This window comes from Protopterus annectens, chromosome 7.part0 (assembly GCF_019279795.1).
Source record: "Protopterus annectens isolate FY-2018-M chromosome 7.part0, PAN1.0, whole genome shotgun sequence".
In the NCBI taxonomy this organism is placed as follows: Eukaryota; Metazoa; Chordata; order Ceratodontiformes; family Protopteridae; genus Protopterus; species Protopterus annectens.
Window position 1 is genome coordinate 1,287,391,916 of NC_056739.1, and position 22,148 is coordinate 1,287,414,063.

General features: G+C 43.2%; 1 protein-coding gene across 1 annotated transcript in view; it reads left to right on the forward strand.

The window, feature by feature from the left end:
• Positions 1-22,148, forward strand: part of UBA3 (ubiquitin like modifier activating enzyme 3) — a gene marked incomplete in the record, with an annotated part of 1,621,434 nt that overhangs the window by 1,250,536 nt on the left and 348,750 nt on the right. The window contains 2 exon segments of the mRNA XM_044077904.1: positions 15,788-15,824; positions 15,916-15,997. Coding sequence (XP_043933839.1) covers positions 15,788-15,824; positions 15,916-15,997 — 119 coding nt within the window.

A 22,148-nucleotide genomic window follows, 5' to 3' on the forward strand; every position in this document is an offset into this window, starting at 1 on the left:
GCTTTCAGAAAATCTGACCAGCGCTTTGTATCCTATGCTACAGCTTCACAAGGGAAGGCTATTTCAAAACAAACCAGTTCCTGCTACCATTAGGCCCCACTCTACCAGGGCAACAGCAACATCTACAGCTTTTCTCAGGTGGGTTCCAACCAAGGAGATTTTGGAAGCTGCAACTTGGAGTTCAGTACACACTTTTACCAAACACTATCACTTACCACTTTACTCTAAGACTAGGGCAGGCTTTGCCACTGCAGTTCTGCAGGGCCTGATAGCCTCCTCCAACCCTCTATGATTCCTCCACCCATCCTTAGCTTTGGGATTCAACCCAAGTGTGATGACTGCAGCAGGGTAACACGATGAACATAGTACAGTTTTGTACCTACCATAAATGTAAATGTTCGAGTGTACACCCTGCTGCAATCCAGGTTACCCTCCCTCCATCCCCTCTGAACTAACTGGCTAAAATCTCTACAATACCTTCCTGATGTATTTGCTTATAGCTGGAGGTATTTTGTGTTTGTGCAAAATTTACTCAGTTTGGTACTAATTACTGACCACCTTTTTGGGAGCACATGACATCTGGGGCAAGAAAAACTGAAGAAAATGGCGTCTGTTGCAATATATATACCCCTGGCGCACTGACGTCAGGGAAGAAGCGACAGCAACCGATGCCGGACCAAGACTTTGGAATTCCGGCTGACTGCGGGACTGCCTGACGACAGGATAACCCAAGTGTGATGACTGCAGCAGGGTGTACACTCGAACATCTACATTTATGGTAGGTACAAAACTGTACTTTATTATTGGTACTATCTACTGACCACCTTTTGGGGGGGCACCTGACATCTGGGGCAAGAAAAACTGAAGAAAATGGCGTCGGATGCCTTTTATATACCCCTGGCGCACTGACATCTGGGAAGAAGCAATAGCAACCGATGCCGGACCAAGACTTTGGAATTCAGGCCGACTGCGGGACCGCCTGACAACAGGATAACCCAAATGTGATGACTGCAGCAGGTTATACACTCGAACATCTACATTTATGGTAGGTACAAAACTGTACTTTAGGCAGTTCTTGACAGAAACATGTTGCTAGGCAGAAAGTTAATTTGAGCGATTTATGTCACTCAGATTAGGAGTTTATAACTCCAGATGCGTTTTGGGGGATTTTCTTTAGTAGTTTGTTATAATTTATTGATAAGATATTTGATGTTCACTTACACTTACATAGTTGAAAGTCATTTAAATGTAACTTTGGATGTTATGTAGTCCTATCTCGCCTACATTCTTCACTTGTGGGTTCGGAGCCGAATGTCTGCTCCAACTCGGCCTATTTACTAGCTCGAAAGTCTTTGATTGGCTGGGCTAAGATGGTATCCCACAATACACTGCTCCACATCCCCAGATCTCGTTTGCCGCTTGTAGAGCTCAGACGTGGTCTTGACTTGGCTGTGGCTAAGTATTACAAAAAAACTCTTTTTTGTGAAGATTTTTGGCTAATTGTGTGTATTCAAATAGAGTTGTTATTAGTGTTGTTGCTGCTTTACTTTTTGTAGGTTGCTAGTGTGTTTGCGTGTGGTATCCCTTACTCCCTCGGGTAGGCCCATTTAAGTTGGAGGACCTAGTCCTCCTTGTGGTGTTTGTCTGGCTGTCTTTAGGTTCGTCTCTCTTATTTTAAGTTGAGAACCATTTTATTTAGAGGTTCTCCCCTGTGCCTTGTTTGTGTTTTTCGTGTTCACTGGTTTCTGTGTCGGCGTTTCCCGCCTCTTGTCAGTAGCGGCTGCTACAAATGTTGGCTGGCATGTCTAAGGAACAAAAAAGAGCATAAGCCCTCAGGCTTTAAGAAGTGTACTAAGTGTGCCTATAAAATGTCTATCACAGACGGACATTCGGTCTGTGTTTACTGTCTTGGAGCCATCCACCTTCAGGAGTTGTGCAGTTTCTGCCACGCCTTTAGTCCTCGGGTGCTCCAAGAGAGGAAAAACAAATTGATCCTAAAGGGACTGCTAAAACCATCCTTTGAGGAGGATTTAGGTTCGGCTCCCAGTCGAAGTCTAAATCCTCCAAATCCAAGAAGAGGTCTCCGGCTCCATCTGTTGTTTCGGAGCCACCTTGTAAAATTACCATTGTCGAATCTGCTTCCTCGGCTCCACCGACATCGGGGCCGCAGGAGGTAGCTGTGTCGACTGAGTCTGCGTCCGCTCCGATAATTTTAGAACCGATTCGGAGCCAGTCGCCAAGTTTGAGGCAAGCTTCTCCGGATAGGTGGTCTAGGTCTACATCCATTTCCTCCAAATCCTCCAGGCTTTCCGGTTTGGATGTAGATAGGGTGGTGCAGAGGCTCCTACAGTTGCCGGTGTTGGCCAAACTTTTCTCGGCTCCGACCCAGTCAGCTCCAGAGCCAGCTCTGTTAGTTGTACCTGCTATTCCTCCTCCGAGCACATCCTTGTTATCGGGGCCGGTAAGTTCCGCTCCGAGGGACGTTCCTGTGCCGGCGCGATCCCCCAGTGAGGTTTATTGGTGTCCGCATCGGCTCCGACCTTGTCGGTTCCATCCACAGGGTTCGGGACTCGGGTCTCCTCTGTCGGGCCCGAGGGGGGATGTCTCGGAACATCCTTCAGTTCCAAGCCTCCCCCTTGGTGCCTCGGCTGCGGGGACACCGATCCCGGTCATGGCCTTGGAAGGTGGTCGGTCCTCCGATTTGGGAGGTCCCGCCTTCAAGGCTATGCGGAGCGCGCTGGCTAGGTCAGTTACTTCTCTCGGATCGTTTCTTCCGTCCCCCACAACACCGGCGAGAGCTTCTGACACCCACCTATCCTTGGATAGCAGAGCGCTAGGGCCTAAGGATACCCCCACGAGTGGTCCCCTTCTTTCTGAGGGGCCCTTAGAGCCTGTGCCTGAGGAACCCCCCCAGAAAGAAATCTTGCAAGAGGAAGCACATAGACTCCCAGGACGAGTCTCTCACTTCCGATACCGACCTCGAGGAATCGGAGGGGTCCCCTAGGTCTTCCTCTGAGGATGTTTCGTTCTCCAATATACTGGAGATTTTGAAACAGAGGAGGCTGGCCCTCCAAAACCCCCTCTGAGGAGTCAGTATTCCTTAAGGCCTTTGGCGCTCAGCCCTCCACTTCCTGGGTGTCTCCACCTTTCGACGAGCTCCTGGACCTTATTTGTCGGAGGCTGTGGGAGACTCCGGACTCAGTGAAGCCTGTTCCTCGACGCCCCAACAAATTTTTGTCTGCTCCTCCAGGGAAAGACTTTTTGACAAAGGGAGTCCCGGTAGATGCTATGGTGGTGGTGGCTGCCACACAGAAGGATGTTGCTGAGTCTTCCTCTTCGGTCCATCCTCCTAACAAGGAGTCTAGGACTATGGATCGGTACGGGAAGCATACACTCTCTTCAGCGACCTTTATCTTGCGGTCGCTGAATTATTTGTCTCATTTCACGCGGCTCCAGAGAGATCTCCTTAGGGAGTTAGGAGATACTCTAACGGGTAACGTGCCTGAGGCGGTGGCTCAGACTGTCAATGCTCAGCTCTCTACCCTCAACTCCATTGCTAACTCATCCATGCGACCGATTTCGTATGCGACCGAGGGAGCTAGTAGGCCGGCTAGTTCAGGGGTGGCCCTCTGGAAGCAAGCCTGGCTACGCCTGTGTCACTTTGCGGAGGCCTTTAAGTCTTCCTTTACTGATGCCCCCTTCGATGGTTCCTCCTTGTTCGGGACCAAAGTGAAAGAGACACTCACCAGGTGCGAGCAAGAGGGAAAGACCTTGTCTGTCGTGGGAGTCCGGTTTTCCCTCCCGTCGAGGCCTTATCCCAAGGCTCAGCAAGGGGGAAAGATGTGGTTCAAAAACTCTCAAAGGTCTTTTCCTACTGCACAGGGTGAGACCCCCCCCCCCCTCCGAGGCAGGGGAGGGGGGGGTCGTATTCAGGGAGACGTCGCCCCAGAGGCAGAGGAGGCCCCCGCAACTCTGGGGACCGTGATTCCTTTCACAGTTCCCCATACTCTCGTTCCTGAGGGTGTGCCCAGCTGTGCATCTCCGGAGCCAGTCGGGGGTCGAATTTCTCGGTATCCGGAAGCCTGGGTTAACATCACCCAGGACAGATGGGTATTAGGGATAATCGCCGGAGGTTACACCATCCCATTTCACTCCACACCCCCCCCCCCTGTCAAAAGGATCCCAGACGTTCCACCTAGTCAAAGGGGTCATGCAGCAACAGAGGTTTCTCAGCTGCTTGAAAAAGGAGTCATCCAACCAGTACCCCCAGACCAGATCGGATTAGGGACTTAGTCGAGATTCTTTTTGGTGCCGAAAAGAATGGGGGACCTGAGACCCATTTTGGATCTCAGCCGACTCAATCATTACGTACACAAGTCCAAATTCCGGATGGTCACGCTATAATCGATTCTCCCATTATTGGGAAAGGAAGTATGGATGTGCTCCATCGACCTGAAGGATACTTATTACCACATCAAAATGGACAGAGTATCCAGATGTCATCTACGCTTCTGGCTGGGTGCCAGGCACTTCCAGTTTCGAGCCCTGCCCTTTGGTCTCACCACAGCCCCCAGGGTGTTCACCAAGTGCATGGCAGTGGTGACTGTTCACTTGAGACGTCAAGGATTCCAAGTGTTTCCTTACCTGGACGACTGGCTCCTATCCGCCCCCACCAAGCATCTACTTCTTCAAAACCGAGATACTGCTATCAATCTTTGTCACCAGTTAGGCATCACAATAAACTGGAAAAAATCTGCCTTGCTACCCTCACAGTGTGTCTCATTTATAGGAGCAGAGTTGGACACTATTCGATTGAGAGCATTCCTACCCATGGAGAGGATCACAGGGTTGCAACGACAGGTTCAGATGATGTCTCTGACACGTGTTAGGGCAAGACTAGTTCTTCAGTTACTGGGGACAATGGCATCCACTATCATGATGGTCCCGTTAGCGAGGTTACATATGAGGATCCTACAATGGCTCCTATTCGCCCAATGGTCCTTCCAAAGACTACCGCTATCCCATCCTGTCTTAATCACAGGCAAATGCAAGCAGGACCTCAGTTGGTGGCTATGCACCAACAACTTAGACGTAGGTAAACCCTTTGTTCCACCCAACCCGGTAGCCACAGTGACCACGGACGCCTCCCGGATAGGGGGGGGGGGCATTATCTCGGCAGGATGGTCCAAGGCATGTGGCAGGAGCACGAGATAGACTTGCACATAAATGTCCTGGAGATGAGGGCAGTGCTCCTAGCATTGCAGGCACTTCAGGATGTCCTCCCTCTAGGGACTATTGCGATACACTCAGACAACATGTCAGTAGTGTGGTATCTCTAACAAACAAGGAGGAACCAGATCTTGCCCACTATGCAGGGAGGCCATGAGAGTGTGGAACTGTGCGATAGCTTCCCAACGGGCCTTGGTGGCAACACACATCCCAGGGGAAAACCAATGTGATTGCAGACAGGCTAAGCAAGGCGATCCTCATGCCTTACGAGTGGTCTCTGAACCGCCGGGTGGCAGACAGTATATTCAGCAAATGAGGTCAGCCTTGCTGCGACCTGTTTGCCAGCCCCCTCAGTGCGAAATGCAGCACCTACTTCTCGCTGATCCCCCCACCGGGGGAATCTCCAAGGGACGCTCTTGCGCACAATTGGCCCTCAGGTCTGGTGTATGCTTTCCCTCCATTTCCCCTTATCTCGAGGGTGATTCAGAAAGCGCTATCCTTGGGAAGCAAATTGATTCTGATCTCGCCACACTGGCCCCAACAAGTATGGTTCCCCTTCCTTCAACCTTACATCGTGGATGCTCCTTGGACTCTGGACCCTCGTCCAGACTTGCTGACACATCTGTCGGGACAGCTCCACTCCTCCCTGGAGACCCTCCACTTCCATCCGTAGTCAGGTGTCATGATTTTTCTCCAGACGTGGTCCATATTCTTTCATCCTCTCATCAGCCGTCCACTAGGAAGATCTACTCTAGCAAGTGGAAAAGGTTTTCGATATGGGCCCAGTCCAAAGGTATTGACCCCTACACAGCCCCCATTGACTCAGTGTTGGACTTTTTATCTCATTTATTCTACCAAGGATCTGCCTCAGCCGCCATCAAAGTTCAGTTGGCGGCTATGTCAAATTATCATGTGGCTTATGAACCTAGCTTAATGGCATACAGGCTGTGTAGAGCATTCCTGAAAGGCACTCTTCTCCTTCGTCCCCCTGTATCTCAACCTGTTATGCCCTGGGACCTCAATTTTGTTCTGCAGGCCCTCACTCTCCCACCCTTTGAGCCTGCGGATTCCTGTGATTTAGAATTACTTACATGGAAATCTGCCTTTTTGATAGCGATCACATCAGCTAGACGAGTATCAGAACTCCAGGCCCTATCAGTCAAGCCCCCATACTTGGTATTCCATAAAGATAGAGTCTCTCTCAGACCAAATCCGTCCTTTCTTCCCAAAGTGGCTTCCTTATCTAATATTAACCAGTCCATTGAGCTGCCGGTCTTCTTCCCCAACTTCTCCAATAAGGCAGAGTACCAGTTTCATCTGTTGGATGTTCATAAGCAACTACGCTTTTATCTACACAGAACTAAAGATTGGCAGAAGTCAGACCAGCTCTTCATTTCGTTCTCAGAGAATCGCTTGAGGTCTGCGATTTCCAAGGTCACCATCTCTAGGTGGATAGCTGGTTGCGTCTCCTTTATCAGGCAGGGGGAAAGAGCCTGCCTTTTCCAGTCAGAGCACACTCTACCAGAGCAGTTTCCACTTCCACAGCCTTTCAGGCTAGGTTATCGATGGATGATATATGTGCGGCTGCAACATGGGCTTCTCCTCACATGTTTGTTTCCCATTACAAATTGGATGTGGTGTCCAGGGGCAGATCATCTTTTGGCTCCATGGTGCGCAGGAGTATTTTCCATTGAGCCACCCAGGATGTAGGTGCTAGGGACGCTGTCCCACAAGTGAAGAATGTAGGCGAGATAGGATTACATAACATCAGTAGTTATGTACTCACCATAACGTTAGATGTATGTAGTCCATCTTGCCTCACATTCTTCATTACCCCCCCACCGTCCCCCACGCCTGGAGGATTTGGAGGATCTCCTTGTACTTTTGATGTTAGAGTCCCTTTGGATAAATTGTTGGACCTCGTTGTTATGGGTGTGTGTGTATGTTTGGGCGATGGATACGGTACTTATGTTGGCAGCAAACTAGATCTGGGGATGTGGAGCAGTGTATTGTGGGATACCATCGTAGCCCAGCTAATCAAAGACTTTCGAGCTAGTAAATAGGCCGAGTCGGAGCCGACATTCGGCTCCGAACCCACAAGTGAAGAATGTGAGGCGAGATGGTCTACATACATCTAACGTTATGGTGAGTACATAACTAACTGTTTTACTTCATCTTTACATCCTTAATAAAATTAAAGCTTGTATTCCTTGCAATCACTTTTTACGCTCAGAGACAGTCCTAATAAAACACTTTGTCAACATGAATCATTTTACATAGAAACTACCTCATGACATTGCATTTCACTTAATGTTAATGAACTAAATCCTAATAAAAGAAGATCTTTAAATAAATATCTTAAATTACAAAACTCTCAATTAATAATCTTGCAAGAAACTCACTTGATAACACAAGACATAGCTAAACTAGACTACATCTTATTCTGCCTTAGTTCTGAGCATTCACAAAAAAAAGAGGTGTTGCAATTCTATGGAACAACAAACTGTCCAAGCCCAAAATAATAGATATGTATCAAGATAACAAAGGCATGGTTGCATCAGTTACTATAGAGTATAACAATAAGATATTCTCTTTGTTTAACATATATTGGATTCTTGGCTTTGGACTTAAATCAGCACAGCAACATATAGAGCACATCTTACAATTTTCCAAAGGTATTATTTTATTAGCCAGTGATTTTAATTGTATTTTCAATAACAAAGACTCCACCTTTACTGGTAATTCATCTACAGCCAAGTTACTGAAAAAATTTTCTGAATCCTTTTTCTTGAAGGATGTTAATAATTATGCTGACTCAAAATCACTTTTCTATGCATTTTATTCCCACAGACATAATACACATTCAAGGATAGACGGAGTCTTTATCTCTAATAACAGCTGATTCGCTAACTAATGTTAATGTCATTACATGTCCCCTATCTGATCATAACTGTATAACCTTTAATATTTATATTCATTCATTATATAATGTTCAGATAAAAAGGATACCAGCCTATATAATTAAATTGAAGGATCTTATAACCTTTTTCTCTACAGAAATTCATAACTTCATTGAACATAACGTTACGAATGATGCATCTGATATCTTTATATGGGACACAATGAAGTCTTATTTATATGCCAGAATAACTGACTAGTACAAAAAGAATAACATGGGACAAAGATTTAAAAGAAATACAAGTCAATCTTAATAAACTGAATCTTGACCTCTTAAAAAAACAAAGAAAATAAAGATATAAAAAAAGAAATATTCTTTAAGAAGTATCTCGAAACTCTAAATCATAAAATTAAGATTAGTTTAGAAAAATTCAAATTCATTACTTTTTCATCAAATCCCAGATCTATGACTATTCTAGCAAACAAAACCAAAAGATTAAACAAATTTAATCATATTAATGAACTGTACTCACCTCAGAAAAAGAAAATGGTCTCTGATCTACACAATATATTGCATGAATTTAGAGAATACTTCTTAAAACTTAATCAGTCCACTGAACCAATAAACCCCAAAAAAGACATACAAACATTTCCAACAACTCTAAAAAGAAAAAATTAACTGAAGAACAAGTTGAATTACTAGATATGCAAATTACTCTTAAAGATATTCAACTACAAATTAAAAAACTTAAACAAAATAAAGCTCCAGGCAATGATGGCATTATCCCAGAATTATATACAATTATACCTACAAAAGCTCTTACAATTTTGCACTCTGTTTTCAATATAGCACAAACCTATAATTTTATTGCACTATCGTGGAAATACACTTTTATCACTCCAGTCCTAAAACAAGATAAAGACCCACTAAATATAACTCATATAGGCCTGTATCCTTGCTAAATACGGATTACAAAATGTTTGTCTATTTATGCAAATAGACTAAAGAATATCCATCGTAGTCTAGTTCAGCCCAATGTTGTGTCTTTCGGCTTTTCCCAGTTCCACAGCGGAACTCCGATCCGCTAATGATTGGTAGTTGATTTTTCCAGCCCTGACGCACAACCTTCATCGAAGGTATGCCCATTCACGCATGTCTCCACGCAGAAGACGCTCTAGCTGAGAATCGAACTGGACAGCGTCTTACTGTGAGGCGACAACGCTACTGCAGCACCACCACCGCGGATCCTGTCTAGTTCAGCCCGATCAAACTGGTTTAATAATTAATAGAACTTCTTATGACAACATTAAAAGAATATTATCCTTAATAGAATTAGTAAAGATTCTAAAAAACAATCTTACCATAATTAGTTTAGACATAAGTTGTGCATTTGATACAGTAAACAGTGAATATTTATTTATTTTATTGGGGGAACTTAATTTTTCAGAACATTTTATAAATCTTATTTCTCAATTATATAGTGGTTGTCAAGCATATGTAAAAATAGGTCCTAACATCTCCCAATACATAACAATTGTAAAAGGCACCAAGCAAGGTTGCCATTTATCTCCCCTTTTATTCACCTTAATTATGGAACCTTGGGCAAACATAAGGGACAGTACTTGTATTAAAGGATATGATCTCGGAGTTTATGACATTTCAAAAATACAAATGCTTGCTGATGATATATTGATTACATTAGGGGATAAGAACTCTTCTTTGTTAGAATTATTTAACAATATGGTCATTTTTCAAAAATACTCGGGCCTTAAATTCGATCATAATAAAACCCAAATTCTATTAGTCGGTCAAAAAAAATTCAACATACAAGACCGCTACAAAAATAATATAGCACATTCTCAACAAATAACATACTTAAGTATAACTATTACCAGCAATATAAAATATACATGAAAATTAGCTTTAGTAAAAGTTTAACTACTATAGAAAGTGTAATAAATAAATGGTCAAATATAAGGTTCTCAATGGATGAGAAATTGTCAATTATAAAGATGGTATTACTCCCTAAAATTTTGTATATAATTCAATCTATATCTATTCCCCCCACATATTTAATAATCAAAAAGTTTAACACATTGATAAAATTCCTTTGGTACCCAATTAAATCTAGAATTGTTTTAGTAACGCATATGTATAGCTGGGATAATGGAGGTATTTCTTAACCTAATCTGGACCATTATTCAATCTCCTCAGTAATCAGAACTATTACCTATCTAATAGATAGTAAATACAGTGCAAAATGGAAAGAATATATTTTTTGTCTATCCCATTATCCAAAAAATCTTAACGAAATGCATATGTCTAACTTAATAAACAATTCATTTGTCTGGAGATTGAAGGAATTTTTTTTACCAGTATACCCAAACATGCAAATCAAGCTACATAACTTATCTTAAGATCTTTTAAAAATTTTATCTTTAGACATAAAATATTTGACAGTTGGATATTCATTATATTCCCCATAGCCTATACACAAGGAGTCATTTTTACTACAGATTATCATAAAATGTCTTTAAACAAAAACATCTGATAGCTTGCCATCAAATGATGAATAACCGCAAACTCAAATCACTCAATACCCTTATAGAAGATAATAAATTTGATGCATCACTATGGCTAGATTTACAAGAACCTAGAAAATATACCAAGAAAAAATTCAATATAATTTCTTCCACAAATAAAACTTCTATTCCTAGACTAATGAGTTATTTAATGAACGTCACTCATTTGACTTGGATAAACATACAGACAATTATTGGAAATCCTTCATCAATATTAATAATTCCTATCCTTCAGATAAAGATAAATTGAATATTCTGCCATCAGCTAGTAAAACCATGTCTTCTCCTAAATGGAAAATCTTTACTTGGAGATTTTTAAATAGATCATTTCTCACACCATACAATACAAGTAAGATAACAAAAGAAAATGTATTATGTTGGAGATGTAAAAAGGATATAAATGTAGACTGGGTACATATATTTTATGAATGTCCTCTTTTAAAGGAATTTTGGCAAGACATAGCAGGTTTTTACAAGCAATATTTACAAATAATTTCTCAATCAACAAATCATTAGTCTTATTTAACACTCCATTTCCAAATTGCGTAACACCAAGTAAGTATTAAATTTTATGGTCTGTCTTATCCATCGCCAAGAAAGAAATCCCAAAAAACTGGAAATCGTCGCAAATCCCATCTTTCCAAAACTTTAAAGATCTTCTCAAAGAGGTGTCTAATCTTGAAATGTTGACAATTAGAGCCAGATCTGCAAGGAATGCAATTACATACAATTACTGGAAGAAAATACATGCATTATTACTAAACCAATAATCTAATGGTAAGGTATAACTTTACAACAATTGTAATGACTTGTTTATTGCTGAGTGAACATCTGTGTAAATAGTTTGTTTTTCCTGTTATATCATTTCTTGCTTTTTTATCTAATGTATCAAAATGTTTTCAATTATTTTATAACAAGATGTATAATTCAGTACTGTTCTTAATAAAATATTAAAAAAAGGATATCCATTCTTAGTTCTGAACTATACTGCACACATGACCAAGTTTCAGAGTACTTGTAGAAAAAGCTACTCTGAAACAGTTGCTGGTGGGTGATCTAAGAACCCAGTCAGAAACCCAGATGACATCTGTGTCTTCTCTGTGCTCACCATGTGTCTGATTCACAGTGCTTTGAACGGTACCGCTCTAGCGGCAGGTTTAGGTTAGCCATAAGGAAACAAGCCTGACTTGGGTTCATAGGTAGGTACTAGGCGATCTGCCTGAAGGCATTTATAAGCCTAGCCAGAATGTGTTGGTTTTCTCCGTACCCTTAGATTAGTTCCCTGTGCCTCTGTCCAGCAGAGCCATTAAAGTGATCCCTGGGGTAAACTTTGTTTCCCATCCACTCGTCAAGGTTGATGATCAAAAGCTAGATTACTATCTATGTGTGTCCCTAAGTCCCTGACTACTGGGTCAGCTCGAAGGGATGTGCTGTCAATATGATATTTATCAGGGATTGATGACATCCCAAAGGATACTATTATGCATTTCTTGGCATTTTGTTTTAGTCCATAGCTCTGATACCAGTTGTTTGTCTGTCAGCCCCTCCTGGAAAACATTTGTGCTAATGTGAGATTCAATGACCACTCCTAATTTGCAATCATATGTAAATTTAGTCAGCCAGAGACCACTGACATTAGCCATGACTTCTGAGAAGAAAAAGGAGCAGTCCAAGGACTAATCCCTGAGAGACTTCACTTGTGACTGGCTTCTTTGTAGAGGTGGACTCCCCAGTTATAACTTCCTGGGACCTGTCTGTGAGCCAGTTGGCTATCCATCGGGTGACATACGGGTTTGTACCAAACCTCTTGAGTTTGTCAATAACGCCTGAGTGGGGTATTGTATCAAACACCTTTGCCAGATAAAGGTAGGGAGTGTTAATGATTTTGCCCTCATCCATTGCCTTGCTGACCTTCTCAAAAAATCCTCCAGGTTGAGAAGGCATGACCTGCCTTGACAAAACCAAACTGGGTTGGGTCCAGTGTCTGGAGATTTACTATATCTCTACTGATCATTTCCATGACAGTTCTTTCCATGGCTTGACATACAAGACTAGCGAGACTTATGAGTCGGGTCTGTGGTTTCCAGGGTCTGTAGATGGACAACCCTTCTGCAGAGGCATGACTGTTTGCCTCCTCCATTCATGAGTCATGAAGTCTGTTTGGAGGCTGCAATTAAATAGTAATTCCAGAGCCCCTGATAGGTCATATTTCATGCTATTTAGAAGGCATGCTGGGATATTGTCTGGGCCCACTGTAAATTAATACCAGGCTAACTGCCCTTGTGGGCCATTCCAAGCAGAGCCAATTACCCCATGACAGAATCAAACCCTACACCTTGTACCTATAAGGTGAACACCTTAACCACTACGCCAACCTCCCACCCTTGAGGGGAAATGCTTTTAGATTTTTTTTACCCAATGATATTTTTCTATGATGCTTCTTAGTTTCTTGTTTCCTAATCTTTGAAAAATGTGAACCTCGTCTCATCTCTTGTTTAGCTCATTAGGATTCCAAGTATAAATCTCCCTCCTATACTTTTAGTTAAAACCTTAGCAAAGATTTACACAATATGTTTTTGAGCTCTTACAGGGCAGTATATTTTTCCCCTGAGGAATATAACTATCAGCTTGGTTGCACATGTGATTACAGAATATGCTTTACAACTCATCTGATGATTTATCATATATGCACCTTGACCAATCTATGCAATAAATAAATTCAGTAATAATTTTATAATCAGAATTAAAGTATTTTTTCCTGCACAGCAATAGTTTTGCTTAGTATGCTTGATAGAACTGTAGTCTGAATGTGCTATTTGCTGGCACACCTTCACTTTAAAAGGGAATATCCCAGCAGGGAAAAACACAATTTCTAAAGTATTAAAACAGGCTTGTCACTATTCTCAACAGTAAAATCCAAAAATTCATTTTCTATTTAATATGAGAAGTAAAAACCTCCACGTATACATTGGGGAGATTGAAATCACCCTTATGTATGGAGGCTGACAAACAGATTTAGGATTTTTGATGAAGACTGAATGTTTTCCATAAATCCAAATACCACAAAGAAAGTTAGAAACAGTAAATATCACAATAGAAGAACCACTGACACAGGACTCAAAGCAGCAGGCACAACAATTCATCTCCAACCCAGTGCCTCAGCACCAAGCCCTCAATGAGTACAAATTCATACAAACCTCCAACAGTACAGATAGGTATAAAATTCAACACACTCAAACAATCAAGCAATTAATCAAACAAAACACTAAATGACATATTTCCAATCCACCTCCCCACCTATCCCATGAGGCTCCAAAGTATTATATTTTAGAATAAAAAGAGTTTATTCTTTCAACAATCCCTCCTTAACACATGAAACCTCCCCTAAAGAAACCCCCACCTTGTCCAAGACACATACCCGCAAACAATCTGGTGTAGCATTGTGTGCTCCAACAAAACGTTGTCCCAAAGGGCTGTCTATTTTCTGATTCTTTATATTCAGAACTCTAATGATTTCAACAGTCGGTTTCAGAACGAACAGGGAAACCGTTACCAGGGGAAGAAAAAAGTAGAAATGACTGGGGAAAGGGCAGAAACGGCAGTCACAACAAGTACTCCACCAAGAGGACTAAATGGAACTGATTGCAATGACACTTCAATTCAGAAATTGGTGCTTAATTTGTCAGGTAGGGATGTACCAGTAATGTCAATTTCTGTCTTTAATTTGGGGTTAAAATTTATACCTGTGGCTTTGCCTAGGTTACATGTGATTAAAAGTGAGTTATTTCAGCTTAGTAGGATCTAACGGCTTTTACAGATCACTTCAAGATGGTGTTCATCATTTCTCCTTTTGACAGTTCCTCCTTGTTTGAGCCCAAATTGAGATAGACTATTCCAGTGCAAGCAAGATGATAAATTGCACTCAGCTGTTGAAGTCAAGTTTTTGATACCTCAAAGTATTTTCAAAGAAATCAAAAATTTGCCAAGAAAGTACAGTTTTACAAGTCCCAGCAGTGTCAGGGTAAACAACATTATGACAAGGGCTCCTGAGGCAGAGGAGAAGTCCAGTCTAGTAGCCACTGCACCAGTGACAGAGGTGGTCGGAACCATGAGGGCTTATTGGAGCCTTTTGAACCTCCTGACAATGAGTTCTGAGCAGTTGCCTGACTGCCCTGCAATTGGAAGCAGTCAGGAAATGTCTTTCTAGCAACCTCATCATGTAAGTGGTCATCATGCCAAGCATGTGCATAAAGGATATCATATCCAGATTGTACAATATTATTTTTTTAAAAATGCTCGAGTCTGCCCTCTCATCCCCCAGTAGTGTGTCACCCCCATCAAAGGAGGGCTTCAAAACAGGAGATCTAATCTCTCCTTTAGTAAAGAACTGTCCAAGCAATCCCAATGGACCAGAGAGGGTCTGGATTCTACTCCAGATTCTTCTTGTTGCCCTAAAAAGATGCAGAACCACACACCAGTTCTCAACTTAAGTCAGTAAAATCATATATGATAGTTGTTCCACATGGTCACGGTGTAGTCTATGCTGCTGTGTCTTGGAAACATGTGATTTCAGTCTTTTAATGTGCATAGAAGAAGAGTGTCTCTTTTGGCCTCTAGATTTGGCGACTACAGTCAAGGACCCCCCCCCCCCCCCCCCCAGGATCTTTCTGTCTACATAACACAGCAGCTAGTCCTGGACTTTTGGGCTGCATCTTATTTAATACAGAAGAAATTTGACTTGGTTACCCTGCCATAGAAATACAGCTGTTTACCCAGATGATTTACTTTGAGGACAGGCATATGAGTCATCTGCCCTTATGATGAACACCTCCCATGAATGGACTTTGCTCTGTACTAAGAGAGGTGAGACCAATATGCATGTGGCTTTATGGAAATATGTACGTTGTGTAGTATGTGATGTGGTGGGGAGAATCAGTAAACTTGTTCCTTACATTATTTTTTATATGCAAGTGGAAGCAGTTTGTTGAATTTATTGCATAGCTAATAATGAAGAATGAAAAAAGCTAAGGAAGAAATTACAAAGTACAGTAAATGTGTGCATTTTTTTCCTTCACAGCTGTGTGTGCTACTGAAGTCTTCAAAATAGCCTCGAGGTAACTGAACCATACAGTAAGCATCTGATGGGGGTTTTTTTTCAAATTCTTGTTCTTTGCATGACTCTAACAGGCAGTTTTATTTTTGCAGTGCATACATTCCACTGAACAACTATTTGGTATTCAACGATGTAGATGGGCTCTATACATACACATTTGAAGCTGAAAGGAAGGTCAGTACCATCGTTCAAGATATGCAAATTCACAGTTGAATCTGTAGTTTTTTTTTTTATTTTTTGTTTTAGCATTAATTTGTTGTGCTTTTAGGCTGGTTTGGCCTAACTAGGTGGTGCCTGTATATGTAGGGTACCTAGAAAGAGCTCGGTGTTACATTGGCTGGAGAGGACTTTTGGATAGCGACATAAGTAAATGGTTAGAAAAGAAAAGACAATGAATGTATGCGAGTAGTTTAAAAAAAAAAAGATATATAGGACTATACAGTCAGCACACAGTATAAAACAATACAAAACTTCAATTTGAAGCCAGATGTATAATAGCTGATCTATGTGGTACTAATAATCAGCTTAGAGTTGCTTGGATACCGTATACAGTTACATGTGTATGTCAAGACAGGGTGCTTAACCCTTTCCAAAAAAATGCTAGTGTGGAAGTAAAACACTGTGAGAAGCTAAACAATTTGCTTCACCATTAAGCTAGAGACTAAGCATAGACTAATGCTAATAGTTTAACTAGTATAAGTGGTTAGCAGACGTATACTTCATTGGAGTCACAAGGTGGGATGGATTTGTTAAGTTGACAGCAGGAGCACCATCAGTGTGCAGCTTGGGCTAAAATTAAGTCCACTATGCAAGGAAAATAACTTGTTATTGGGGTGAGTGGGCAAAGGGGTTCCCTTTTCATCTGATTAAGACTATGAGCCTATGATGAGCTTCTTCCTTTAGTCCTGGATTTGATTCTGTCAGCCTTCATTTGCTTTGTGTGTGATTCTGAACAATTCCCTGAAAAGAAACACTTGTACCTTTATGGTTTACATGAGTTAGGCAATGCTACATTGTGTACAGATGTTCTTCGTGTTTCACTGTTGCAGTCATCACATTTGGGTTATCCCTACCAGGGTAGCCCTCGACCGGCCTGAATACCAGAGACTTAGTATTTCTGCATCGGTTGCTGTCGCTTGAGGACTGACGTCAGGTCATCAATAGTATAAAGTAAGGCAGCCAACGCCATTACATCAGTCTTTCTTGCCTTGGAGCCCGAAGCAGAAGCAGTTCGCACGAGTGCCAGTTGGCCACTGCCTGAGTTTTCGTTTACTGAATTGAAGTTGAAGTCTTCTAAAGCTAAGTACCCCATTGGGGATCCTTTTTTCTTGCACTAACCGATGTCAGAAAAAGTTAATTGTCTCGCCTGTGAAAAAACAAATATCACACAGAGACTTCCACTCTTACTGTATCACTTGTTTAGGCCCAGACCACGACATCCCTCGTTGTCGCTTCTGTGCTTTGTTTCACGCCAGAACTGTCTGTCATCAGGCCCTTATTGTAGCCAGATATTTTCGGTTACAGTCATCGAATTCTGATATGGCTTCAGTCAGCCATCCAACAGCAGATCTTCTGAAAAATGTAAAGATAAAGACAGACCACACAGGTCCAAACCTACCGACGACAATTCCATTAAGCTAGTCGTCAGTTCTCCGGTACTCAGTGAGGCGCTTTTGCGCAGCCCCTGATGCTCGCTTCTGTTGATTCGCAGGCTGCTACCAAGACCCTTTCGGAGGCCGATATGCTGCAAAACTCTTCTTCGACTAAGGATCCTACGGTCGTCTCAACCTTGGATGGGTCTGGGAACCACTGAGCAGGCACTGGCTTCCAAGGAAGTCCTTCGCACTACCCAATCTCGACACAAACCGATGTCTTCTTTCACAACTACCCTTTCTAAAACTACCGAGTTTCTTAGGCCCAGGGTACAAACCACACAAAAAGAAAACATTGACTCACTTTCAGGCGCCTGCTACCTTGCCTCAGTCTCAAATATTTAAAATGGCAGAAGACCTTATCGTGCTGATCAGGGGAAGCCAAGGTAACCCCTCCAAAAGGAAAAGAGATCTGTCCCCTGTAGTTTTGTCTGAACAAGAGACAGATGAATGTGATGCATCTGAATATGAAGACATGCAACCCCTCTCCACTTATGAGGATTCTGATGCAGAGGATTCCATTCCTTCAGCCTCTCCCCTAGAGGATTTTTCCTGTGGGGAAACCCTGCATACCTTAAGGGAGCATTTTCAATGGGAGAGTCAGGACTACCCTCATTCTAAAAAGAGACTCAGGGAATTCTTAGATCTTCCACAGCACAAACCCTTGGCCCATCCCCCCAGTCCTGGATGTTGTGGAAGATGTTTTACTTGAATCCAGCTCAACTCCAGAAAAACGGAAGGGTACTATAGAGTCCCTGACTCGCGCAGAGCTTTTTAAAAATCCTACAGCTGACCCTGAGGTAATTTCTCAAGGGCCAAAAGGGATTTAAAGCCATCTCTTCTAAGAATCCCACCCCCTCAGACAGGGATTCCTGAGCATTGGACAGATTGGGTAAAAAAGTATACACCTCAGCTACTTTTGCTGTCAGGGAACTAAATTTGGCAGTTCCATATGCTGAAATTTCAGCAACATACTTTGGAACTCCTTAAACAAAAATTGGCTTCCTTTCCTGCTTGGGCAGACTCTAAAGATTTACAAGAGTTAATGCGTTCTGCAAGTCAAGTAACTAAACACACCTTGCACTGTGGTTTTAACACCCTAGAAGCTTCTTGCAGGGCAGCAGTCACTGGATCTGTCATTAGAAGGCATGCATGGCTTAAGGAACTGCCCCTGCCAGTTCATGTCAAATCTAAATTGTTGGATGCCCCTTTGCACAAAGATAATTTATTTGGCACTAAGGCAGAAAAGGTCTTAAAAAAGATGGAAGAAAAAGCAAAATCTATGTAAACAGTTGAGGATTTCTTGCAGGTCCAGCCCCCTAGGTTCAGCAGGCATTGTCCCTGTAAACACTGGTCCTTTCCTGCTCCCAGTAAACCAGCCCAGCCTAGGCCCCGTGGAAGCAGACTCCCTAACCCCCCCCCCCCCAGACAGCAGCCCCAGGGAAAGCAGAGATCTAAGCGGTGGACTACCTTCACTTCAAAACCAGGGAGTTCTAAGCCACCCCCTTATAGTAAGAACTCACAATGACTCACCTCCTCCATCTCCCTCTGCCCAACTTCACTTACCCCTAGGAGGAAAACTCCCCTTTCACTCAAGCACCTGGCCCACCATTATCAAGGACGATTGGGTTATGAACATTGCGTCTCAGGGATATAAATTTTCCTTCTACACCCTTCCAACCCCAAAAGGGTTTCCAGATTTACCACCAAATTGGGCAGAGGCTCAAAAGCAAATCCTTTCCCTGCCCCCTCTCTATGAGGGCAGTAGAGCACGTTCCTGCAGAACAGTTAGGCCAAGGTTTCTACTGCAAACTTTTTCTGGTGTCCAGAAAATAGGGCACCTGGCATCCCATCCTCTATCTATCCATTGTAAACACCTTCCTGGTGATCCCAAAATTCAAAATGCTCACTCTCCAGCAACTGCTACCCATGCTCTCCAAGAACACTTGGCTATCCACCCTAGATCTAAAGGAGGCCTACCTCCACATTCCTATCAGGGAATCATGCAGGAAATACCTATGCTTCCAGGGCAAGGATCTCAATACTTTCATTTCTCTGCACTTCCCTTTGGCTTATCTACTGCTTACTTATCTACTGCTCCCAGAGTTTTCCCAAAATGTCTGGGTCTGGCCATTGCCTTTTGCAGACAAAGAAATATTCAGATTTATCCATACTTAGACGACTGCCTTATTCAGGCAGACAGCCAGGGGAAGCTGCTCAAGCACCTGGCCTTTGTAAAGACCTTACTAGTCTCCCTAGGGTACACAATCAACGAAAAGAAATCCAAACAGGTGCCCACCCAAAGGATAATCTTCCTGGGAGCAAGTTTGGACACAGCTTCCCAGATGGCATACCTTACTCCTGAGAAACAAATTTTCCTGACAGCCTACTTCTCTCGACTAGCCACAAGGCCCCAGCTAACTGCAAGGAAGATCCTGCAAGCTCTGGGGTTCATGGCATCTTGCATACTACTCATTCCATATGCCAGACTGCATATGAGGAAACTTCAGTGGTACCTAAAGAGCCTTTAGTGCCAAAACTGTTCAAGACCTGGAAACTCTTCTACCTATAATTCTTTGCCTCAGAAGAGATTTTCGTTGGTGGGCAACAGCATGCTCCCACAACAAGGGAGTGCCTTTCTCCCCCACCCCTTGCCGCCCAGACCCTCACCACAGACTCATCAGACTATGCGTGGGGTGCACACCTGGACGGCAGGTGTATACAGGGCTAATGGAGCCCACAGCAAATCCCTCTGCACATCAATCAAAAAGAGATGATGGCTGTGCAGTATGCTTTGATAGCTTTCAAGCCCCTTCTCTCTCTCTAGAGGCTCTACTGATGAGAACAAACACCACCACTGTGATGTGGTACATCAACAAGCAGGGAGGGACTCACCCCTACCCTCTATGCAGGCTGGCCATGACCCATTGGCAGACAGCCTCTGCCATGCAACTACACCTGTTAGCACAATTCCTACCAGGCTGTCTCAAATGTCTGGCAAACCAATTAAGCAGAAATCTTCTGGACCCACACGAGTGGCAACTCAACAGAAGAACCTTCACCCTAATAACTCAGAAATGGGGTACCCCGAAGGTCGACCTCTTTGTCTCACACACCAACCATCAGCTCAGCAAATTCTGCACCAGGGAGCATCACTGCATGGCTTGGAAAGTGGATGCCATGTCCATCCCCTGGGTCAGTCTATCGGACTATGCCTTTCCTTCCCTACCTCTCATCTCGAGGTTACTGCTCACAATAAGGGAGGAAAAACCAAGAACCATTCTTATAGCATCCCCAATTGCAGACACTCAGTTTGGCAGCTTGGCTTATTCCCTAACCCCAAACCAATCTGCCAACCTCAGTAAACAGATACTGGATGTTATCATTGAGGCCAGACGTCCTAGCACCAGAAAGTCATATGCTGGTAAATGGAAAAGGTTCTGCACCTAGATCCAGGCTAAGGGAGCCAATACGGCACAGCCCTTCTTCCCTCTCATCCTGGATTACTTAGCTGACCTACTACACAGTGGCCTCTCTTTCTCCTCTATAAAAAATTATGCCTCTGCTATTTCTGCTCATTTTTCCACTGAGTAGCCACTTTTCTAACACCCTTTGATCAAACAGTTCCTGAGAGGGGCTAGCAACTTGAGGCCCCCCCAGAAGGGCACCAACACCAGCTTAGGACCTTAACTTTGTATTGGAAAAGCTCATCCTGCCCCCTTTCAAACCAGCTGCTTCTGCAGAGCTAAAATTTCTCTCCTGGAAGACAGCATTTCTTTTGGCCATCACTTCAGCCAGAAGAGTCTCTGAGCTGCAGGCAATAATGGCTGTGTGGAACCCTTCATCATCTTTAATGCAGACAGGGTATCCCTCAGAACTAACTCATCCTTCATGCCCAAGGTGGTGGTCACTGTGGCTCTCAACCAATCCATTTATTTGCCCACCTTTTTTCTAATCCCCAGAACATGGGGAAAGGATTCCTCACTCTCTAGATGTGCACAGACAGCTCTTATTATATCTGGACAGGACTAAAAATCCTTCAGAGAGTCTGATCAATTGCTGGTTAGCTTTGCCACAGGGGCAGAGGGCAAAGCCGTCTCCAAATAAACCATTTCCAAATGGATAGCACATTGCATCCATTTCTGCTACAAACAGCATTGAAAGCCTCCCCCCAAGGAGGTCAGGGCACACTCCACCAGAGCAGCCTCTACCTCTGCAGCTTTCCTCAGAGGAGTTCCCACCAGGGACATCCTGGAGGCTGCCACCTGGACATTTGTTCACACTTTTACCAAGCATTACCACCTGCCCCTCTTCTCCAAATCCAGGGCAGGGTTTGCTTCTGCAGTCATGCAGGGCATCCTAGCCAAGCCCCTAGTTTCATTGACTGCCTCCACCCTTTTACTCAACTTTGGGAATCAACCCAAATGTGATGACTGGAACAGTGAAACACGAAGAACATAGTACAGCTGTGTACACTTACCATAAATGTCGATGTTCGAGTGTATTCACTATTGCAGTCCTGGTTTCCCTCCCTCCATCTCCCTTTCTTCTCTTTCTCCTTTTATCACCTTTCTAACTTGTTCTCCTTTCCTTACAAGGGACTTATTGGTATTTATTTTCCACTTGTGGGGTTTCTTCCACCAGAACCTGGATTCGTACTTGGGGGCTCCTGA